Raw genomic sequence first — 24,394 nt, 5'->3', positions numbered from 1 at the left:
GATAGATAGATAGATAGATAGATAGATAGATAGACAGATAGATAGGCTGGCTTTGATATTCTTTTGTTCCTTTTCTTTCTTCTTATTCACTCCACTCATCAGAATACTTCCAACATCTTTGTGCCAGATCTCACTCTGAATATAGGTAAACAATTAATTACTATGTTCACCTTCTCTCCCACTTTCCATTCTCTTGTGCTCATATTTCCTCCTATGTCCAGTCTCATTAGTCTCTAAATTCCATGAGCTAAATTACTCTTTGCACGTAAGAAACTAAGAGAAAAACTGGGCTTTGTACAAGAAAGACTTATGAAGCAAATGTGGATGTAGACTCAACACAGAGTTAGTGTCTGCAGTTTAGACCTTTAAGACTGACTCTTCTGTTCTAACACTACCTTGATCTAGGAGCTGTGCTATTCCTGTGAGCCTTGGCCCATGTCAAGGTAGAGCTGCAGCAACTATGATTTTCTGCTCTCCTCAATTCCACTGTATCCATTACCAGTCTTATTTCTCTTTAGTATTTTTCTGGTTTGTCTCTGCTGTCCTCTACCCAACATCGCCCTAGTTCTCCAGGTCTTCTCACTTCACACATGCCACATGCATGTACACTCTTTCATCCAATCTTGTATACATCTATTTTTGGGGGCAAGTGGAGAAGAGGAAAGCTAGAAATGCCTAAAAGTATGTTTTGATAGGGTGACATGTCCCCAGAAGAATGCTTTAAGCGGCATTTGTTTTCTTTATTAGAACACAAGAGAATGGTGGCATAAATATTTCAAGATCTTTGTAAAATCCTTTACACAAAACTACTTTCACAGATCAGTTCAAAAGAACTTTCATTCTTGAAGAACTTACGGCAATTTAATACATACCAAGGTACTTAGAAGCATTAAAACTCTATTTTACAAATGTTTATGTGGTAAGTAAATATTACTGCCCCTATTATACAAGTGATGCACTTCAGACATTCAGTTTGTATGATCTGCCCATGACTGCAGGGACCAGAATGCCATTGTCAAACAATAAAAATAGCTTCTTGAGTGTAGTTCAGATGAGCAATATCATCATTGCCTTTACATGTCTATTCACTAAAAATACTGTGGATTTGAGCATGTTCATTTTTTTTCTACGTCTTACCTTACAACACTGACTCACATGAATTAATCTCTCTTTTATATTCTGCTCATTGACTAAATAATGAAATGTTCTAAAGACATTAAAGTATTGACGCCTACAGAACCGGCATTTGGGTAGGTACAACACAGCACAAAATCACTTCTATAGGTACAAATGGAAACTCAAAAAGTTCACGATTTCAAAGACTTGATGAAGGTCAAGTAGTAAGTATATTCCCAAGCTACAAACTGATCTTCTTAATTACCTGGCAAACAAGGTAAAATTGTCCAGGAGGCCCTTGCTACAAGCTTATTGGAGACCAATTTGAAAATTAGATCATACCTGTCAAACTGCAGGTCTTTGCTGAAGATGCAAAGTTTTTATTTTGTACTTTGTTTAGAATTAAAAGGAGTAAAAGCTTCTCTATTCTAAACTCTTCTACTCTCACTGCATTTCATTCTTTTCCTAGTCTATAGCAACCCAATTGCTAAAGAAAGACACGTTATAACACAGGAGTTATTAATAAAAGGAACAGCTCTCAAACCATTTGCTTCTAAACTCTCCAAAATCTGGACTCTTCAATCACCAATGTGAATGAAGTAGGGTTTGTTTTGAAGCCTCTTGCAATCACCCACTCTCCAACATGGAGTCAAGTAAAATGCATTAAAGCAGAGAATAAAATTACCATTTGCTATAAGCTTACAGACAAGTAAGACAGAAAGGATTTTTCCTGCTGTCCCTGAAGTTATATCAAAAAGAGTGTGCAAAAGCCTCAATAAATGGTCACATTCAGGCAGAATGGTAAAGCACTCCACTCTTAGCTGGACAGAGCTGTATTTAATCAGTCATTAAACACGTTAATATGATTTCTTGGTAAATGACAATTAAAGTCATCACAGATGCGTTGTATCAGAATGACAGTATTCCTTCATAAGAGGCTTTTATCATGCAGTTGTACAGTATTTCACGCCCAAACTAAAACACAGTAAGACAACTGAGAAATATGCTGCAACTGAAAACAAGTTCCAAGCTGACCTTTCCAGAACGGTCTTTTGGACCAAAGCTCAAAATGTAACAAGAGTTTACAAGCAAAAACAATATAGTGAATGACACACAGAGAACAAAAAATACTCCTCGACTACCAGTGTGCTCCTGTTGAGATAATCAATGCTGTTAATTAGAAAGATTTCAAAGAAGTTCATGGCCCAGCACAAAAGTTACAGAAATCACTTGACAGATAAAGCTACCAAGAAGTAGGAGAAAATATGCTGTTTTAACTTTGGCAGGCAAAGTTAACATCCAGGGATGTGTTCATAACATTTTTATTCAGCTTGGTGAAAGAACACAGCATCCTGACTGGTAGTTCAAATTTTAAACTTACACTCAAAAATAGCTAGCAAGTCTTGAAGGAAAGGTAGTATTTTGGGTGTCTGTCCTGAAAGGAACAGTTTTCTTTATTAAATCAACTTATATGATCCCATTACCGGATCAGAGAAAGACAAGTTTCTGTACCCTAAACTGCATAGACTTGAAAGACCAAGAAAGGGGTGAAGCTTTTGTAGTCAGGACTTATGTTCAGATCTTGTAGTAGTTCTGAGAGCAGTCAAGGAAGAAGAAGCATCTTTCAAAGCATGACACCAAAGCCCATGAGAAGATAGCTGACACTGCCTAAGTAGAATGGGAATTTCAGACTGGTTCTTCCCTTATCTTTGCACTACTGTAAGCACTGCAAGCTTAAAGCACTGATAGAAACTTCATATAAACGTTCTTAAAACCCCTCTCGCCCCAAAGGGATTAAGTATACATATGTTTCCCCTACTTCTGTCAGATTGTATTTGTTAACTTCCTAAAAGACAGGACAGGCTGCTTTGGGGAAGAGTGGGTTCTCTGTCCCTTATGATTTTGGTAAAACCTGCAGAAACTTCATTTATCTCTACTGTAAAGCAGCTGTGATAAAACTCTTGTCTGTAACCACCCACTTCGAGCTTTTCTAGCAAACAAAGAAAACCAAGGATATTTCCTTGTTGATGGAATGGGGACACCCTGTGCTAAAATTTACTACTGTTCAAATCAACAAAAATGTTTTCAGCCTTTTAACTGAATTACACTATTTCAAACTTTATCCACTCATTTGTGTTCCACCAGTTTCCTCCATATTTACATTCACGCTTAGTGGCATGCTGCCATAGTAACGTTTGGGAACTGCATATTGGGTTGGTTATGCTGCAACTAGTTGTTTACATTTATTTTTCAACATGGTATGTAGAATAAAACAGGACTAGAACTATTCTTCCACAAATCCTCACAAGCCTTCCCCTCTATTCCAGCTCCTTTTTTTTATTTTTTAGTTTCATAGACTGGTTGGATGGAGTCAGAAATAAATACATAGAAAATGGTAAGCGCTGTCTTAGCAGCCTTCAGTGAATTCCCACCATAAGCACTTTCACAACCATCAGGAAGCAAGCAAGCCAAGGTGTTTCGTAAGAACAACCCGCAAATCTTAATTAATACATTTAAGAGATTAACTTAAAAAAGCTTTCATCATTTATGCTGCAGCATCTTGCAAGGGTCTAAAAACCTCACCTCTAGATTCAAGCAACCAAATTCAGCTTTTCACACTAAGCTGTTACCAACAGACCCTTTATGAGAAGGTATTTAACATGTACGCAAGCGGAGAAATAGAAGTATTTGTCAGTTACTCTGATAAATTTTGCAATGGAAGTCTGGAAGTCTAGCACAACATGCGAGTTTATGCACAGAGTAGAAAGAACAGTATTGGGTTTTTCTTTACTAAACCTATTTTAAGTCTCTTCTAACACAGATTACAGACCAGTTTGTACTAACACTGTTCCTGAGTTTAATCATCAGAACCTACTTCCCCTAGCTCTAGAAGACAGTGAAAAGAAGCAAGACAAAAATTAAAACAATTGCCTTGTACAGCACAACCCAACTTCAACCAGAATACAGAACACTACAAAATGTTTTCTTTTTGTTACTGGTAGTGAAGGAGTGTTTTGCTTGTCCTCTTTACCTGCAAAACCACTCTACTACTACACTCTGGAAAAGTAACTGAGTGAAATTAACATCTCCCAAGTTGTTCCCTTATTTTAGATATAAAAAAATAAACTGAGAAGCCAAAAGATAGGGTAAGTTACTTTTATACAGTTCTTCAACAGATCTTGGTAAGAGATTGATTGGTATTGCCAGAGTACTTGAAGCTTCCAGAAGACCTTGTGCTCCCTATGCCATAAACTGGACTTTTTTCTGTTCAGTACAGTAATGGAAAGAAGACAACGGGGGCTGTGAGCTCTGTGATACTCTCTGTGGCTCTTCAGCGTGTGCAGTGCCTCCAGGTACAGGCAACTGTGACACAGCATAGCTCAGACACAACCGCCAATTCCACATCTCTTTCTGGGGACACTATCACAATTAGTCCCACACTTCAACCATGCTCAGGTGCTTCCAGCACAGAATGACTCAGCAAGGACACAGTCTAATGCCCAGGGAAAAGATGGGATAAGACAAAATTTAAAACTATGAGACATAAAACAAGGTCTTCTAGAAGCTGCAGATGCCTACTTTAAACCCAAATGGGGTGAAAATTTCATACCTTATATAAGGACATTTCCTATAGGACACACAGTGCTGATAGCCTATTTAAACATTTCTTTTTCTGACTTTCAGTGGAGCATGTAAACCTACAGATTTACATGAAAAATACCATTGAGTACCAGTTTGACTGCTCTAGTTACCGAGTCACTATTTTGTTTTTTTTCTCCAAGCTGCTCACTGAAGAAGGGTGGGGAGATGTTTAATGACAGGGCATCTCAGGTGACTGCTGTGTTTCACAAGGTAACAAAAAAGTGAAGCACAGCTTTTTGTGCATTTCTGCCTGATGTAGCTCAGGAAGCTTCTTATGAATGAAAAATGTTCATCAGTATTTTGGAGAAAGATTGAAATGAAGAATGAAAAGAAGATTGTTTTCATCTTGTTTTATAAATATTTTCAATGGCAATCTAGATATTTTACTCCTTCCCACATCCCTACTAAGACTGTTTATTAAACCAACTCTGACACAATACCTGTATGCTTACCTGGGACTAATTTTGCTGTCACTGAATTCAATGGCAAATGACTTATGGAGTTCACAGGTAGCTGGCTTGATCCTTTGATTCAGAATTTCCAAGATACACATTTAAGTGTATTGTACTGATCTATGCTGACTGCAAAAAAAAATTCTCTTCACCTTTCCTTTATTTTTCTTCATGCTCAAATACCCTAGTTTTTTTATTTTCATTTAGGAATTCTCAACACGTAGTTATGCTGCAAGCGTTTCAGAGCAGGCAACATTTTATTATTAATATGGGTATTACATATCTATCTGGTGTTCTAATCACTGGCCTTTAAACACTGCTTTAATACAAATTCTGTAATACTGATGATGATAAACAAAGAGAGTGTTTGAAATCTGAAGCTCAGGGTGAATGCAAACTTTGGAGAAGTTTGAGGGTCACTTCAGGGAAACCTAAGGGTCTCTCCTTTCAAGAGTTATTTGTAGTTCACAGAGACATTTCATCATATCACACATACCATGACTTTGACTAGTTTTTGAAGGAGTGTACCTGAAATAGGAACTCATTTTACTGATCTTCCTAACCATCACAGATCGAATGTAAAGAATTAAACAAATAACAAATACGAGGTTGTTGCCTTTTCATAATTTCATGTAGTCCTTGCTACATGGATAATTCTGCAGCAAAAAACTACTGAGGTCAAATTTACTGATAGAATAGAATAGTTAGGGTTGGAAAAGACCTTAAGATCATCAAATTCCAACCCCCCCTCCCATGGGCAGGGACACTTCATGCTAAACCATCTCACCCAAGGCTCTCTCCACCCTGGCCTTGAACTCCTTGAACTGTAGTTCTATCACTACAGTTTCTAATGAAGAGTCCCTCCCCAGCATCCTTATAGGCCCCCTTCAGATACTGAAAGGCTGCTATGAGGTCTCCATGCAGCATTCTCTTCTCCAGGCTGAAGAGCCTGGATCAGGCAAGGGAATTACTTTTATGAAAAAGTTATACCTGAAGATGCTAAAAAACAATCACCATGTAAGGAGCTTCCTCGAAGGTAACTTCACATGTTACCATACAAAATGCAACTTTGCGCGTTCTCCCACGGGGTAGAATATGTTTCCTAGTTCCTTCAGTAATGTTGTATTGAAATATTTTTCAATTAATTTTCAATTAATATTGAAAAATTTAAATAATAAAAATTATTTAAAATTTTAAAAACCTAACAAGCATTCAGCTTTAAAGAGCTAACATCAGACATTTCTCAACATCGATCTCATTTAGCTTCCCCCTACTTTAGCTCTCTAAATGCAATTCAGGAAACTTCAGACACAGAATTTACGCTGAACTTCTGTTCAGTAGCAGAAAGTATTTTTATCGTCTTTGACCAAAATTCTGCAGTTCTATCCTGCTGGCTCCATTTCACTATTTAGGATATTTCACAATGAATGTCCTCTTCCAATGCCACCCCAAGGAGCAGAGACTATGCCATATCAGAAGGAGGTGAGAGGAAAGGTTACCATCCCAGCAAGCTAATCTGCACCAACTGCATTTCTGCTCTGCTCAGATCTCATTTGTTCCAGGATCTATTCTCTAACTAAAATACAGAAACACAAAATATACAAAATATTCAACAGACATCTCTGAAAAGAGCATTTGTCAAGAGCAAGTAAGGGTTACCAAAATATTCATACATGTGGTACTATGTCATCAGGACAGCTGAGAGGAAGGACATGCATTTAACAGGAGCCTACCAAAAACTTACTTACCACTCTCCCCACAAATACATCTTAAGTGCAAAAGCTTATCTCATTGAGCACACAGCAAAGAACCTTCTAGTCCTCCCACCAAGACAGCAAGTGTGGGGGGATGTTCCTTTTTTTATTTTTTAAATACAATTTCACCCACATTGACAGACTCAGACTGATGATACTATTAAAATAATTCAGTAATGGAGTTGTTGCAGGTACCTCTGTGTTACACATACCTCCATCTGTCTGTAAAATAAATAAATTAATAAATGGGAGGGCTTAGTCTTCCTCCTTCCACAGGAACATGAGCACTTGCCACTCGCTCCAACTGCTACTTCCCAAGGTACAAAGAGAAGCTCAGGAAAATGCATCTGTCAGAAAGCACCAGTGTGACAGGATCCACTGCAAATGCACCTTCTGCTCCTGCCATTGTTTCCCCTTGAATCTATAATCTTAACATGACATGGTAGTATGGTCTGAAGTACCTCTTACATGCAGCACAGATTCTCATCAAACTATTGTAATCAAACTCATATCAGTATACATTTCATTTCTTATCTTCTTACATACCTACACTGATTCAAGTAATATTTTGCTGCAGGAAGTGTCCCAGGGAGCTTTGCAGCAGAAGGGAGAGAAATGGGATTTCTCATAATAAAAAAAAGCAAAGCAGAAGAGCTTGATCCAAAATTCTACACTCTGCCTTACATATGCCTCTGCCCTTACTTACCTGATGAATAAACACTAAGTACAATGGTATATATCTAGTTATTTTGACTGCTGTCTAGTGCAGAAACCTATAGTATCAGCCCATACAACCCATAACAGTTCTGGAAGGTATAAAAAGAACCCTGCTTACCTTTCATCCCAAACTTAGAGTGTCTTCCAAACTTCAGAATAATGAGCATTATTACTAAGCCCGTGCACACCAGTGCTGCAATTCCCACCACGACATACACCTAAAAGAGGGCACAAACAGATTTGGCTTGTTTTGTTTTCATGATCGACCTTCAAAGACATTCAGCATGCATTCAGATTAACCCAGTTAGGTAACGAGATTTGTTTCAACTGGAAAACATTTGCACTTAGGTCAAAAAGTACAGAAAAATTCCACTTCTTGAGGTTCCTTCTACCCTGCAGAGAGCACAGATTCAGACACATCTGAGAACAAGGTTTTTAACATCCTACACATTCAAAATAGGTAGGAGGAAGTGCCCATCACCCCTTTCCATTCCAGCAGACTGGCATGTAACAAAAGCACTTGGGGACAAAATAAATTTAATATAAGGGTGGATGAACACCAGCACAGCCCACAGTGGCTGTGGAGTCTCCATCCCTGGAGATATGAAAGCCAGAGTGGACACAGCCCTGAGCAACCATGCTGGACCTGTTTTAAGAAGAAGGCACTGGACCAGATGATTTCATTTCCAACCTCAGACATGCAATGATTCTATTATCCAATGAGGAAAGATTGCCTGGGATCCTCCCAAAGTTTTAGCAGAGTGTCCCAACTGAAAGTCTGCTCTCTGGTTCACAAACACACACGTGCTCCACTGCCTGCTGCTTTACAGAGTCACTGATGCAGGAATGCTGCAGTATCAGCCAGCAGGAATGCTGCAGTATCAGCCAGGCTAGCCACCCATTACTGGTTTTCAACAACTCAGTATTGAAGAGCGTGAGAGGCAACGATACAAAGAAGAGGCCCACCAATTCAGCTACCTATACTAAAATCTACTGCAAATTATTAGATGAAAAACCTACATAGAATTATAGAATGGTTAAGGTGGGAAAGGACCTTAAGATCATCGAGTTCCAACCCCCCTGCCATGGGCAGGGACATCTCACACTAAACCATCTCACCCAAGGCTTCGTCCAGCCTGGCCTTGAACGCTACCAGGGATGGAGCACTCACAGCTTCCTTGGGCAACCCATTCCAGTGCCTCACCACCCTAATAGGAAAGAACTTCTTCCTTGTATCCAATTTAAACTTCCCCTGTTTAAGTTTTAACCCTTTATCCCGTGTCCTATCACTACAGTTTCTAATGAAGAGTCCCTCCCCAGCAATCTTATAGGCTCTTTTCAGATATTGAAAGGCTCCTATGAGGTCTCCATGCAGCATGAAATCATATCTCTAAAGCATACAATTATAATTTGAGAGTTCATTGCAGCACATCCTCTCTATAAGGAGAAGCTGACTCCAGGACGGAATTCAAAGAGCGATCTTAAAATTTACCTTGGATGTCTTTGTTTTATAAATAAAAAGTTGTTCTTCTTGGCTAAAATGAGAAGAAAAGTCTTAGGCTAAAAAATTACAGTTAGTTGTTTTGAAAAGCAGGACACAAAATAACTAGCAATTTTACTTGTACTGAAAAGTGATTCACTCTTTCAAAAAACATGGGGAGGACAACAGCAGGAGCATTGATTTTCTTTTTGCCCTTTTTTTTCCTGAGTTTTGATCACAGAACAGTAATAGCTGTGGTGTTCTGGTAGCTCAGGGTCTTATTACAATCTCTGCAGTTTTGTGAATTGTATAGCCAGAAAGTCTGCCAAGATTACAGATCAGGAAACAATGTATATACTTACAGTGATGCTATCTTCACTGTCTTTGTTGGAAACATCCGTAGAAGTTATTTGATTACTGTTATTTGTGGTGTCTCCAAGATCATCAGGAAACAATGTATATACTTACAGTGATGCTATCTTCATTGTCTTTGTTGGAAACATCCGTAGAAGTTATTTGATTACTGTTATTTGTGGTGTCTCCAAGATCATTAGGCGTGGTTTCATACTCTTAGGAAGGAAAAAAAGGTTGCTTTTATAATTTTGTAACCTTAGAAGGGAAAGGTTTGTCTTTATTATTTCTGCTCTCTAAGATGGTAAGGCCACTAACAACTTTCAGGGCTCTAAGCTCTTTTGAAACAATGCGTAATTGCTAATGTAGCTGGAACATTTGGGGGGGTATCCCTGCGACAGATAGATAATCAAACAAATGTGTTGGGACAGATTTGAAAAGAGAAGCCATCTATGCCATAATTTGTACCTCTACTGGAAAAACTAGAGTTAAATAAGAACTCCGTCCATTTTTATGGATGCTATTTTTATGTGCTTCTGACTTTGCATTAAAAATGAAAGACTGCCCTCTACAATGAACTTCTCCAGCCTTGTATTCAGCCAAATATAGGACAGTCTTAGAAATTAGCTTGGGCACTTTTGTTTAGCTGTGAAGAACTTGGCAGATGGGTTTGTAGCTACTTTTATTACTATCAAATGTAAAATGGCTGGTTTTCTTCATTTAAAAAATAATTAAAAATACTGTTGTGTGCACAGAGGTTACAGGAGCACCATAAACCATCATAAAAGTAAACATTTAAAAAATTAAGTGAGATAGTATGAAGAAATTTGATTAATTTGATTTATCAAAATAATTCCACGGATAGATCTGCAGGATTGAATACAGAACTATTCTATAAAAAGAATGAACATGGCTGAATTATTTATTATTATTTAAAAATGAAACACACATAACTATAGTCCATGATTTACTGTGAAAATTATTCATATGAGATAAAAAGAATTAAATAGTATACTATGAACTTAGAGAAACATGCATTAAAATAATATTAAAAATTCATATATTTTATGATTACATCTGGAAAAATACATAATGTTCCAGTTTTATCATTGCAATGTGTGCAGGTGAAAGTAACAAACAGAGGCTATAACTGCATCTACGAAAAAATGCACCTCCAGCACTGTAACTTATATTTGCAATTAACTGCATATTTCTTTACACTTTCAATTAAAATCGGTGCCATAAGCCTACAGTTTAACTATGGATCTAAACAGGCAGAGTGCAGTGGCATAGCTCTCACTACCTACAGAGTCAGGAACTGTTCCAGCCACAGAGATGCTGCTGAGCAAGTGCAGGAAGAGCCCACACCTCAGAGGGTTTATCTTCTTCAGCTCCCAAGGCCAGTTTGGACAGCTCAGCTGGCAATGCTAGCAGTAAGTTGCACTGGGCTTTTGATCTTCATGCATGCATGAACACATTTGCTTTCTGCAAAGCACTTGGCAGACTGCAGATTTTTTGGTATATGAAGAAGCTACACAGCTACCTTTGGCTCCAGAGCTACAGTCAGTACAGTCGGGTAGTTTATTTTGGCTCTATACCATGTCTGCTGAAGGACAGGACTCTTTCAAGCCAAAATACATATTAAGTATACAAAGGTTTCAAGAGAAACCAAATTTAATTTCCTGGTCTTTTACCATTTCAATTCTTCGACTCAGCACTGCATCTCTACGCCTGTATCATCCTATGTAGCAAAGTTGTAACAGTGGCAAGAGGCGTATGTATAGCACTCCTTAGTCTGGGCAGCACAAACCTGTCCTGCATGGGTTCCCTGCATAAGTAGCCTGGACATTTGAACAAGGTGCTGTGCAGACCATCCACCACTGTGAGTGCAGGTTGTGCCATAGCGGTGACTTCTGCTTCATTCATTTTCAGGGAGAGCCTGCTTTGTAACAAGTACCTCAGCCTACAAGATTTGGCTTCCTTTACAATTAGCTGGGACAAGCTTCACAAATACAGTTTTGACCAACCCTATACTAACTGTATTTAAAAGATCGCTATAGAAAACAAGTATTTAGAGCCTTTACTGCTCTGGCTCTGCAATACAAACTTTGAAGAGGGACATTTTTTGCTCTTAATTTTACCTGTAAATATGGCAGTGGGCAAAAGCTGATGCTATTTGCAATTCTATTTATGCTCATGTCTGTACTAAAGTACTGGAAATCACACCTGATAGACTAATGAGAACTAAGCAGAGTGGTTCATCCCTGGTCTGTGAATCCTCTGAATGCACTTTTAATCAAAATGGGCAAGAGCTAAAGTAGGCCACGCTGGTACACTGGTGCATTGCCGTTCCCCTTTGTATAACTGTGAAGTGCTCGCATTTGAACTGGTGCCAGATCTTCAAAGCCGCTTGAAATGAGTGAGCCAGGCAAGGAAAATATATGCAACAGCTATTCAGCCAAAACCAGCTTTCTGGGTTAAACAAATGCCTGTTCATTTCACTATGAAATCCTGACATAGATACTGAGCGCTCTGATACAGACAGTCATGCTTCTTGACTCATGCTATGTGGGACTAGTATTGCTTCAGGAGCAGGTTCTCCAGTGCTGCATACCTCATGCAGCCACCTGTGGCTATACCAACTGCGGGGAATCGCAGCTGAGGCTGTGCAGTATTTGGCAGCCATTTCACAAAGGCACATGGTGGCTGGGATACAGACAAGTGCAGAGTCACAGCAGCACTGGGGGGTCACTCTGCACAGTCCTCTGTGGGGATGGCTGATATGGGGCATGTGGTCTCTCTCATGTTCACTATCACCTTAGAAGAAGTAGCATGGCACAAAGATGTGAGCTCAGAGATAAAGAAGCTGGCTTGGCACCTGATTTCCTGCTCAGCCCCACATGAGTCACTTAATTTCTCTGTTACTTCCCAGATGGTGCCAAGACAGCCTTCACTCTCTGCCTGTTCCAAGAGGTGCCGCAGAGGTGAGCTGGAGGCACTAGCAAGTGCGCCACAGGCAATGCCCCGTGCAGGCAGCACTCCCACCACACATGGAGTATGGGACTCTGATGGTCAATTCTCAAGGAACAGACCCTACCTAGCTAATGAAACTTTGCTCCACACAAAGGAGTACTCGAGCCTGGGGTTCCCTGGCCCTCCATTGCCTCTGTCTCCATCTCCTCACAGCCTGGCCCTGCCTCGCTATGCCCCACTTGCAGGCCCATGGCCTGGCCTCTACCCCAGGGCAGTGCCCAGTGCTGGGGCTGGGGCTGCCCTGGTGTCCCCTGGCTGCCCTGCTCCTGGCTGGGGTGGTGGGACAGCCCCGGCTGCCAGGCCCTGCTGTGATGGACCCCCATGGGGAGCCCCATCTCTGTGGCACCCCACCACTTGTGGGGAAGCACCTTGCAGCTCCCATTAACTTTACTGGTAGCCAACAGACTGACAGACACAAAACTAGTCCCAAGGCCCAGCAGAATCAAACCCTCTGCTGCTGCCTTTACCCTTTACACTAGGCACATTCACAACATGATTAGCATGGGGCTCTGAAAATGCATTTTAGAAGGAAGACTGCAGGTGGGGTCAGGGGGTGTGTGTGCTTTAAATCCCCCTTCCTACATAATCCAAGTTGTGGGTAAACTGCTTAGCACAGAGAGGTCTGAAAAGTGCTCAGTCTCTGGAGGGGGGGCACATCCCAGGGGTCCCATTGACAACCATGCAGGCAGTGGTTCTCCAAAGTACAGTAGTTCCTACACCTTCCAGCCAGCCTCATTCATTCAGCTCACTAACTGGACTTTTGAATTTGGAGTAATCAGGGAAACACTCTGGACTATGAAGTGTTTCTCAAAGCAAGCACTGAGTCACTGAAACAAAGATCAAAGACGGCAGTTTCAAACAGCAGAAAGAAAAGCCAAGAATAAAAAGGAAGGCTGCCTTCATCGGGATTAGGTCTTGCAGGCTGAGATCCGCTAGCACAACTCAAAGTGTGCATCTTAGCAGAAACCTACTCAAGTCAATTGAAACACAGCACTCACATGGTTGAACCCACACCCAGGCATCAGGACCTTGGAAAAGAGCTCAAATTCAAAATCTTCGTGCATATATAATAAACACATGTAAGAAACTGTGTAAACAGTCACCACCTTCACTCCCCCCAGAAAAAAAAAAAAAAAGAATTTGGAAAAAGAGGGAGGGGAAAATATCCTTTAGTATTTCTAAGCACTTAAAACCAAATCGATGCTTCAATTGCACATTTGCTAAAGTTTAATGATGTGGAATGGAATCAAAGCAATAACATTTAGATCAGCTTAAGGAAACTTGAGTCATGGGCCATTTCATCCATATAAAAAGTACACCAAACAGAATCCAGCTTCTACTGGAAGTTAAAGGACGTTTTTGAGTATGTTGGTTAGGACTTTCCTACTCACCAGAAATATACCAGCAGTATTATGCTTTTCAATCTGCAGCCTCTATTCTAGTGCACACTGACTTTCACTAGGTACAGACCAAAACATTTCACCTAACTAAAAAAACTAATGTGAAGTGCGTGTCATCAAATCTTCTGGCACACACTCAGATATCACTGAGCTGATGGTCTGCTTATGCAAGAGAGATTAAGGGAAGGTACAAATGAGTGGACAGAGCAAAATAAATTGCCTACAGGAAAACTTACTTGCCAACCGCATTTTTAAGTGGGATTTAGGGGCACATTTTTGGAGGCAAAACAAGTATGGAATCATCTCTGAAAAATAATTAAGTTATATAAGGAGAAATTGCCAACTCTCCTTCCTCCAAGAAATGTCTCCAAAGGGTTCATGAAATCTCATTTCTGTGAGCTACATCAGACAGCTGTCATCCTACGGGATCAACTGCAACCATTAGTAGCAGTGGATTTATGTTTCTCCTAATGTGAAAAAAGCAGCAGAGTAAGTAAAATGTCATATTGCACTCATGTATCTTAAATAATACAAGGCAGGAGAAGAACCAAAAATACAAAGTACCTTTCATAACTGTGATATAATATGTGCTATTTCAATTTAACTGAGCCTGACAGTCAATCTTTTAATGGTTTCAGTTTCTTCACTTCAATCATTAAAGAAAAGAAAAAGGAAAGCAAATATATACCATAAACGTCTGGATCCACAATTGGGCCACTACCTGTACATGGAGAAAAGAAAAAAAAAAGGAAGAAAGAAAAATCTTTGTAAATAGATTGTAAATGCTGGAAGAGCAAGAGTTTCTTCAGGAACTGTTCTCAGAGTTGACATGTTATTTGCAATAGCAATGATACCTACCCAAATGCAAAGCAACATCAATGTATCACATTACCTGCTTACCAGATAACTTTTACAGCAATGTTAGACCCAAAGGTTATTATTTTGCTCCATGTAAAACAGCTACTGGCACCAGCTCTGGCAAAGGCAGGCATATTTCCCAACTGTGCAAAATTTTGCTTTCTGCTAGTAACATGTATATGGAGTAAGCGCAACAATTACTATTGAATAACTGTTGAAAAATCAATAGTAAAATTCTTCCTGACTGTAGGTGGAAGCAGATTTCAGTGAGCATTATCACTGACTTTCACCTGGTCCAAAAATTTTGCTATTAAGTCAGTGTGAGAGCAAACCAGTTTAGCTGTGAGCTGGCAAGTTAAGAGCTAGAGGTAGCAATGACCTAAACAGCACAGTTTCATCTGCTTTGTAGAAGGATGTTTCTGAAAGCCAGCTGCACAGCTGATACACAGTCAGAAGTCTTACCAGAAGAGCCAGATGTTTCAGAAGCCAGGCTTTATACAAGCAAATAGACACCCATCTAGTCAACAGTTTTCTAAATTTTACTAGTTCCCGTTGGCAGCTTTTTCTAATTACTGCACATATGTAAGGCTGAGCACATACGTGAGTATAATGCACACAACGCCTACTGAAATTAGTGCATTATAGTACTATTTGAACTTTGAGAGATACTTGTGTTGTATTTCAACATACCCTTCATTCTGGTCTATAACGTATTCATAGCACAGCTTATGTGATAGGCTCCTAATCAACTCTTTCATATTGTTACTCTTTGCTGGTTTGGAAATAAAACTAACATAGCTAAAATCTCTAAAGATTAATCAAACTTCAGAATGTCTAATTGTTTACAGTACTATACAGTAAATCCATAGCAGCAAATCCAGGCATTACTCTGCCATGAAGCCACTGTGAAGTATGACCAGAACACCATTGTTTCTGCTTCTGTCAACAGTGTGACAATCTGTACTTAAAATATCGAACAGAGTTGCAACCTATTTGCGGAAGAGCAGCAGATAATTAGGTATATTTTAAAATGCATTTGAAGATATTCTAGTATCCAAAGACAAAGGTTAATAGACCCCATGAGAACTGTTATGTAAATTTGCAGAAATAAATAACAAATGAAGAAAACTTGTAATAGCTGTCCTCAAGCAACATCTGACCAGGGTTTTCTGTCCATAAAAGTTCATGGATTCAGTTTTTCCAGTATAAACATCCACCTGCTGAAAGACAATATTCTAATTTACCTTCTGTAATCTCGAGGGGAAAGAGAACAACAAAAATATTCTCAGGCATCTTCTCCTGAGTTAAATGGCAACTTTTTTGTTACTGTTTACTGGAATAGCAATAAACTAACCAGATTAGTTTAACCCCCTAACTCCTCCTAGGGATATAAACTAGAAAGTCATAAACTCCATTCAAATACTTTTTATATAACTAAATACTCCACTTCAAATAAATTTGCAAAAAATAAGATGCTGGAAAACCACCAAATTTCTATTCAGTATTCCATTCATAGAAATGTATCTACTCAATTTAACAAAACATCTGTTGAAGCTACTCTAACATTAAACTTCACCACAGTCATTTTGCACATTTACACACAATTATTTTCAAGGCAAACAAAGAACAACATTGTTGTTTTGGTCTCTGGTAGAACAGGTTGTTGCATAAATAAACTATAAAGACACTTATCCTATTCACTCATCTTTATAAGCTATATCAACTACAGTTGGTTTGCTTGCTTCTTTCTTCATAAAGTTAACATTTCAAAATAAAGCAGCAGCAGAAGAGTCAATCCAAAAATATACTTCTGCAGAACAGCCCCGTGTTGTTATGCCGCACAAGCAAGATGTGACTTCTAAGGCATATTTAACATATTCTTTTAATTTGACAAGATGTATGTGACTTGGATTCCTTCATATGAATTTTAGAGTACAGAGCTGGAAGATTAATAAATTTAATTAAAAATACTTAGTATTGGTAAAAAACTCTCCCACATTTATTAGCTGTTTTGGATCAACTATGAGAACAGCCTCCAGAATTTTTTGCTTACTGTTTGCTGCAGTGTAATCTAAAATAATCAAGTTATCCTCAGCAAGAAGAACTTTACAGGAATCCAAGAAGTTTAGAGACTAAACCTAGTTTAAAATCCAGCTAATAGGATATGAAATTTATTCTTCCAGGCCTTCATATCTAAATGAAAGTCATAATTTACAACATTAATTGTAACTCAATCTATATTTCATTGTGGTATATGGTTTCCTCTCATTTATGCCTGCACCCTTGGACCAGTGAAAAATGTTCTGCAGGTAGCATGCTGGAAGTTGAGTGCATCTTAGCACAAAACATGTCATTATGTTTCATGAAACTTTGAAAGTGGAGTATTACACTGCTGATGACAGAACATGCTTCAGACTTACTTGTATTTAATCTAGATAGACATATGGATTATAGGTGAGGTGGGGATTTTTCTCTATTCCTTTTGTTTTCACCTTCAAGCATTTGCCCGTAAGTGATGCAATAACCAGAGAATCAGTTTAAAGCTCAGTGAGTATACCCCACCCCATGAAACATCAGGGCTGGTATTTAATTCAGTCAGGAAAGCATGGAAACGAATATAATACCAGGGTGTGGGCCTTAATCTTCATGCTTCATTGTACAATATGTGGGCCAGAAGAAGAAACTACACAGTAGCGACAGCAGTGAAAAAGCCTTTTAAGGGTTTGAAAAAGCTTGACAGTGCTTTAAATAGTAATAGTTTAAAATAAAAATTGTAATATGATGCACAGAGGATTCTGGTTTCTTAACATTTGCTTTTATGCCAGGTTCAGTGGAGGAGACAACAAAGTTGTGATGTTTTCTAAAGTTCAGTGGCATGATTCTCATAGGGAAAAAATAAAAACAATATTGAGGAGGCTAAGTAGATAACCAATTTCCCTTGTTAATTTTTAAGACTGGTTTTGTGTCATCCATTACGCATGAACTGACTTCTAGTCCAGTTACATCCTGTCTGTACATAGTCCAATTTCATGTATAGTGTTTTTGTGAGAGATTATTTTAGGAGATTTACATTCCTTATGACTGTAAAGAGGATGGAACAAATAAACAAACAAATAAATAAATAGTGCTGAGTTTCTAATTTAGAAGATACCTACAGTTCTATTTACTGATTTAAAAGGTCACAACTGGGAAATTTTCAGTATATAGGGGAGAAGGGATTTGGATTAAAGACAAAAAATTATAAATTCACCCGAATGTGTTACAGGAACTGGTATTCTGTTAAGAAAATGCAGCTAGGTTTATATTAAATAATCAGGATGTAAGAGAACTTCCACTGTACACAGAGCATGCATGAGATGAAATGTTTTACAGAACCGTTATAATGCAGTATTACAGGATGCCAGTAGATGAAACCATGGCATGTTTCTGTAATGGGTCTATTTAAGGAAGAATTCCAGGGGAAAAAAAAGAGGAGAGGAGCACTAAGGGCAGCAGCAGTAAATAAAGCCTGTTTATATGAGTTCTTCACCTTCTCCTTCTAGGGGTGAGAAAGCAAAAGACCCTCCATCTCTGCCTACAGCAGACTGAACTGACAGAGAATAATGTTAAACTCAGACCACATTTTTACTGTCTGTAGCCTGCAATGTGTGAGAGAGAATTTAAATATTCACTTCTTTATTCCTACTAGATAACCTTAGCACTACACACTGCTGTTTCAAAAAGGAGGGCGGCTATTTATATCTCACAGCTAAAAAGCCAAAGGTACACAGATGCTCATATTTTCAGATACGACTGTGCAATTATTTGCGCAGAAACATGTCTTTATTTCCACTCCAGCTGTGCAAGGTCTACTCAGAGTTTTTTCCACATACAGGAATATGCTTATATGTATGTCTTCTTTACATATGGTTTTAAAGATGTGGGAAAAGATCAAACCACAGTGAACATCAATCACTTACAGCAATCCCCGCAGTTCAATGAGTTAATCCACCTTGAGCCTGCTCACAGAGAATTTAGGAGGCATGAGGCAGAGCCTTTCGAGCAATTGAAGATTCATATATTTACCAGGAACCATATTGAATATAAATATTCCTAGGCGTGTGGATGCCCAGCCTCTGTTGAAATGAACGGGAACTGGATGTTGCAATGCCTGTGAGGATCTGAGACCTTGTCCATCCTGCCTCTGTGCTACTTGTTTTCTCCCCAGCTCCCGCTGGTGTCCTAAACAACATACTATCATGAACTCACTGGACTGCACTATTGATTTTGCAACAAGGCACTAGATGGTCATTGCCCATGCTCTTGGATACATGGCCTACTTCCATCTGCAGGCAGTGCAGAAAACTCATGGAGTGGCTGAATTGGCACTCAGTGCTTTCCATGATCAGAACTGAGGATTGAGAAAACACTTCGGAAACAGCAACCTTTTCTTAGCCATAACTAGCACTGAGGATGGTTGCTCATAAGGAGGATTTACAGAGCATTAGCATGGCCTCCCTTGAGAAGCAATAAACAAGAAGAAAATGCTCAAACAAAACATTATCTTACAGCTAATCTTTAAGACAGCCATTCAGAGAAGAGAAAAAAAAAAAACCAAACCAAAAAACCATATAAAAAGCTTCCTCCAAAATAGCTAAACTGGCCAGAAGAACAGTGTCCACAGTCTCATCGGTCTGCAATTGCTAACATGGAAAAAAATTATACTCACCGTCTCCAGGCACTGACATGAAATGAGCATCAACCCGTTTTTCATCCTCTCCATACTCATTCTTTGCTAGTAAGGTATAAGCACCATTATTCAGGTGGGTAGGATTGTCCAGCTGAAGGCAGCCATGGTATTCACTTTGATTGATAACGTGTATTTTAGTACAGATGTATTCAGACTCATTCAGTATAGCCCCTTCATAGAACCACTGCAGTGTGGGCTTAGGGTTCCCTTTCACAGTGAATGGAATACACCAGTGGTGGTCCGGGGTTGGAGATTCAATAAATGTGATATTTGGTGCAACTGTATAGGAAAAAAAGAGGGAGGAATATCAGAATATTTTGAAAAGTTGGCCAAAAGCAATTGATACTGGAAATATATTCAGCTAGGAATCCAAACTTCATATTATTTTCCTCACAGAATCAGAGCCAGAACAGATGACTTAATTCTCTGGATTCTTCTGTCAGAGAAAGATGATTTTCTACTATGCATTTTCTCATTCTTTGCTCAAACCTGTTAAATGCCTCAAGTTTACAGACTTGTTCTCTTTCTCTCAGGAGATTATTCCAACACCTTGCCCATTATTTCATTTTTGGGAAATTTTCCTTGATATTTGTTCTTAACTGAATTCAATTTCATCTAGTTATACTCCCTTTTATTACTCATAACAGTGCCAAGCTCAGAATCTCATTTACACTGTTCAAACATTTCTAGCTTATATTTCTTCCCATAGCTATCACATATCCAATTTCAACCTACAAACCTACATCCACAGTGACTTTTCTAGTGTACTCTGTCATGAGCACAGGCTGAACAAAGTTTGCCATCTACAAAGCGTTCCATTCCCATCTTCAGTTAAACAGAGTGTTGCAACTTGTGAAAGCATGCTGTTTAGTTCACATAAAATGAATTCAGGCTGGAGCTTAGATCTAAGAAGCGAAAGTATCTATGCTACATGTCCCTTCCCCCTTCCTTGGCACTGACAAATAAGTATATTATTCAAAGCTATGACAAATAAATTTACATCTGGCAGCACAAATGTTGTTCCAAGTGTGCTATTTTTTGCAGTCGTTGCTTTAGATAATAAGAACTTAAACATTTGTAGTGTCATAATTAATTCTATAATCCTTTTCTTGCATTCACACTTCTTAATTCCTAAGACAATGTTTATGTAAACACACACCATTACAAACCTTCTCACACTGACAGTGGCATTGAGTATTTTGCACTTCAGACCTTTACTTACGAATCATTCTAACTGGAAGATAAAACATTTAGAAATAGATCTTTTGCTGAACGCAGGGCTGAAAAAGATAAATGTAACATCTGCTGGTTGGGCTACTCCCAGCATTAACTGCACTAGATAGTTTACATGCCTGAAGAGCTTTTGTTTCAACAACCTGCGTGCCCAAAAAATATTTATACCCAAAACAGTTGCTGCCAATGCAGTTTCACTTCAGGAGCTGTATGGAGGCCTGTGTACGTACAGAATACCGTGAGCTCAGCAGAGGCTTGGTCCTCTCCCACAATGTTCTCTGCTACACAGGAAATCCACAGTCCACTGTCCATGGATGAAACATTCTTTATGGTTAGCGAGGCAGGGTTCTTACTTGTGTCACTCTACAAGCGATCAGAAAAACATGTGTCAACTGCAGCATAAAGAACAAGGGAGAGGGAGGAAATCACTGGCCCCACCTGAATGGCATTTTTCATGTCCCATTCCTTTTAGCTGTATTAGTCCACAATTAATCAAAGCTTACTTCAGTGTCTTATCCAAACAGATACAAAACACCTACAGAATCAAATGTAGCCATCATTGGCCGTGGATTCAGAGATCCAGAAGTCCTGCTACAAACTCTGCACTTAACCATTTTTCTGTCTTGTCACTTTCAGTTTCTGCCCTTCTTAATACTTCTCTGACTCTGTAAAAGTATTTTTTTCTCTACCCATACCCTTACTTATCCTTCTTTTCAATTTTATGACTGACTTTCTGATCTGCCTTGAATTTTTTTCTCCTCCTATATTCTGTTCAATCCTTGCTTTACCTTTTGTCTCTTTCCTTTAACCCTTGACATCTCTTCCACTGCTGCCTTCTGAGCTCTATTGTAGCTTGAAAACAATGTGTCTTCTCTCCCCTCTTTAGCCAAATTTCTCTTGAAAGCTTCTTCTTCTCATGAAACCTTACATGATAAATTACATACCTTCCACTACCTAAGCTACTGGCCAAATACTGTTGTATGTGTTTAGGCACAGGCTACTTATGGTAAAAATTATAATTCTTAGAAATCTTGTTTCTTATGATTCTTAGAAAGCTCAGTCCCATTTACAGCCTTAAATGCCACACTGAATATGCAGCTATGCAACACTGAATAAAGCTGAACTAAAAAAAAAAAAAAAAAGAAAAAAAAGACAGCAAAAGATAGCAAAACTGCTTTTTAAAGCAGGCCCTTCATTTGAACACCAAATACTTGCTATTTTATACTTGAATTTTTCATAAAATGCAAGACTATGTTCTTACATAAGAAAGAAACAAAATGCATTCAAAGAATAAATACGAATTAGGTTTTTTTTCAAAAATACTTCTGAGTATTTTTTTTACTGTAGACACACACATCAGTGCTGCACAGAGCACAAACAAATGGCACACTGCATCTGTAAAACCACGATGGTTTCAGTGGCAGTCAGTGGGAACACTCCTGCATACAGCCCTATGTGATCAGAATTTTGAACCTCAAGGTAACAGCTTAACTCCACTTAAGTTAAACTTCCCTTTGATTTCAGTGTGACGCTAGGGGAGGTGAGTGGAAAATCAAACACTCCATTACACATTTCTCTAATGCAACACAACTCTCAGAGGTGAGCCATGCTCAAAACTGGACTAAAAGCAGAGGGGCTCAATTGCAGCTCAGGGCTGAAATATAGAGCAAGACAAATTTAACCATCATTAACCAGACTATGCGTCAGCACAGAAACTGAGAGCGCACAGTTAGTTTTGCAAGACTAGAGTTTAGTTTCAACTTTTGTAGAACAGGAAAGAGAAACAGGCAGAAGCAGCATAGGAGGTGAAGAAAAGAAAATGCAGAAATTGTGATATGGAAGTGAGAGAAAGGAAAGCAGAAACAATACTCACAGAAAAGGGAAGGACAGTTGTGAATGGCTAATGAGGTTTAACAGGCATTCATTCTTTTGCTACTGAAAAGACTACTGTGTCCCATGTCTATGTCTTTAGCTAGCCTATATTATGAGCGCCTCTGAAATCTCAAGATTAAGTTATGCCAGGACAGAATATTTCTGGAAAGCCTGAAGCAAACTGACCACGGCATTTCACAGATAGGACGGTTAAAAAATTAGGTGATCTCACCTTCTGAACAGGATCCCACATTTGTTTTGGCTTATAACCCAAAAAAAAAAAAAAAAAAATGAAGAAAGGAAAAGAAAGAGCAGAACTTGGCATGGGTTCCTTAAACTGTTTTAATTTCTTGTTCTTGATGATGACTGATGCCTTTGGATAGTTTTACAGATTAGAGAAAATTTTAAAAATAAAACTAGAGCTCTGCAGAACTCTTTCTTTAGAGAGCTGAAAGACAGGCTAGTCACATTCTATACAGGCCTGATACAACGACCTCAAGGAAGAAAGTACAAAGACCATGAGACCCCAGAGATCCTGCCTCTGCCATACCGCAGCAATAATTTTGGAAGTACATATCCCACACTTTGTACAGACCAGGAAGCTTTAGGCAGTCTGCACCATGATGAATGTAGGCAAGTCAATGACATAAAACTGTAAATAACTGCGGGTCTTACCCACCATGTAAATAATGGCAATTTAAGAAGTTAGAAGCTGCATTTTGAAGATTTGCTTATATGCCTCTCTATCAGAGAAAATAATCATTTTACCTCCATTGTGCACACAATCTAAAATAGGGACACAGAATACAAAGATCTCAGAAAATAAAAATCCCCCTGCCTGGATGATTTTATTGAGGAAACATCTTCATACTTAATTAAAAAAAAAAAATCCATTCTTTTTAGTAAAAATTTCCATTTCTGAGGCTTCCTATTGTTGCTTTGTTTCTTGAAGAAAACTAAGCCACAAAATTTACAACCAAATTCCAATACAGCAAGCTTTTGGCATGAAGATGTAATAAAATTAGAGATACAAAGCTTTTTTTTTACGATTAGGTAGATTAGACTTTCTCTGCATGCAGGTGTCAGTGGCAATAAGAAAGCCTTCGTGTTTCAACATCCCAAATTTACAGTATTCTCATCTACAAGTGAACAGCTGAAAACCTAAGTGCAAATCACAGTCTCAAGGAGCAAATGTCTGCCACTCTCCAGAAGCCCTGTGGCAGTCACCCTGGATTGAAAGTAACTGGAAAATAAATGTAATCCAAAAATTAATTTTCTATTTCGTCTTTTTATTAAAAACTTAGCTAAAGGTGGACATGAAACTTCATTCCATCCTTCAGCAGGTATCCCCTGTCTCTGAATTGTCACGTATTTGAATATGAAACTTACCTCATGGTTTGAAACAAGATTAGTGAGCACCCAGGACACATTAGGAGGTGGCCCACCAGTAGTATCGCAGTACAATGTGATGCTCCTTCCTTCCACTACAGTGATGTTGTAATTGCTTAGGTTTGCTGAGGGTAAGTCTACAGTAGAAACAACAACAACAAAAAAATCCACATGCATTTGTATTTGATAGAAATAAGCAGCACCAAATTATAAGCAGCCTGTATAAATGCAAGCAAAAACACTGCTAAACCACATATGTGTTGCGCTCAGTTACTGTTCAAGTCAGAGAGCACAATCAGCATTTTTAGAAACATATGAATTTTTAAGCTGGTATGTAACATTCTTCTGCAGCTCCTCTCCTGTATTTC

General features: G+C 38.8%; 1 protein-coding gene across 6 annotated transcripts in view; it reads right to left on the bottom strand.

The window, feature by feature from the left end:
* The window catches only part of NTRK2 (neurotrophic receptor tyrosine kinase 2), a 217,519-nt gene that overhangs the window by 149,221 nt on the left and 43,904 nt on the right, over positions 1-24,394 (bottom strand). For all 6 annotated transcript variants that reach the window (XM_061456280.1, XM_061456281.1, XM_061456282.1 and 3 more), the window contains exons 6-11: positions 24,027-24,163; positions 20,996-21,128; positions 19,512-19,811; positions 14,634-14,666; positions 9,630-9,730; positions 7,800-7,899 (exon numbers count right to left, since the gene is read on the bottom strand). In XM_061456280.1, the coding sequence (XP_061312264.1) occupies positions 7,800-7,899; positions 9,630-9,730; positions 14,634-14,666; positions 19,512-19,811; positions 20,996-21,128; positions 24,027-24,163 (804 nt within the window). The remainder of the gene's footprint in view (positions 1-7,799; positions 7,900-9,629; positions 9,731-14,633; positions 14,667-19,511; positions 19,812-20,995; positions 21,129-24,026; positions 24,164-24,394) is intronic.

This window comes from Pezoporus flaviventris, unplaced genomic scaffold, assembly GCF_033815535.1.
Source record: "Pezoporus flaviventris isolate CSIRO_AGI_PZ_B2104156 unplaced genomic scaffold, CSIRO_AGI_Pfla_v1 ptg000022l, whole genome shotgun sequence".
NCBI lineage: Eukaryota > Metazoa > Chordata > Aves > Psittaciformes > Psittacidae > Pezoporus > Pezoporus flaviventris.
The sequence above is the reverse complement of the archived record's forward strand: the minus strand, read 5'-3'. Positions and strand labels throughout refer to the sequence as shown.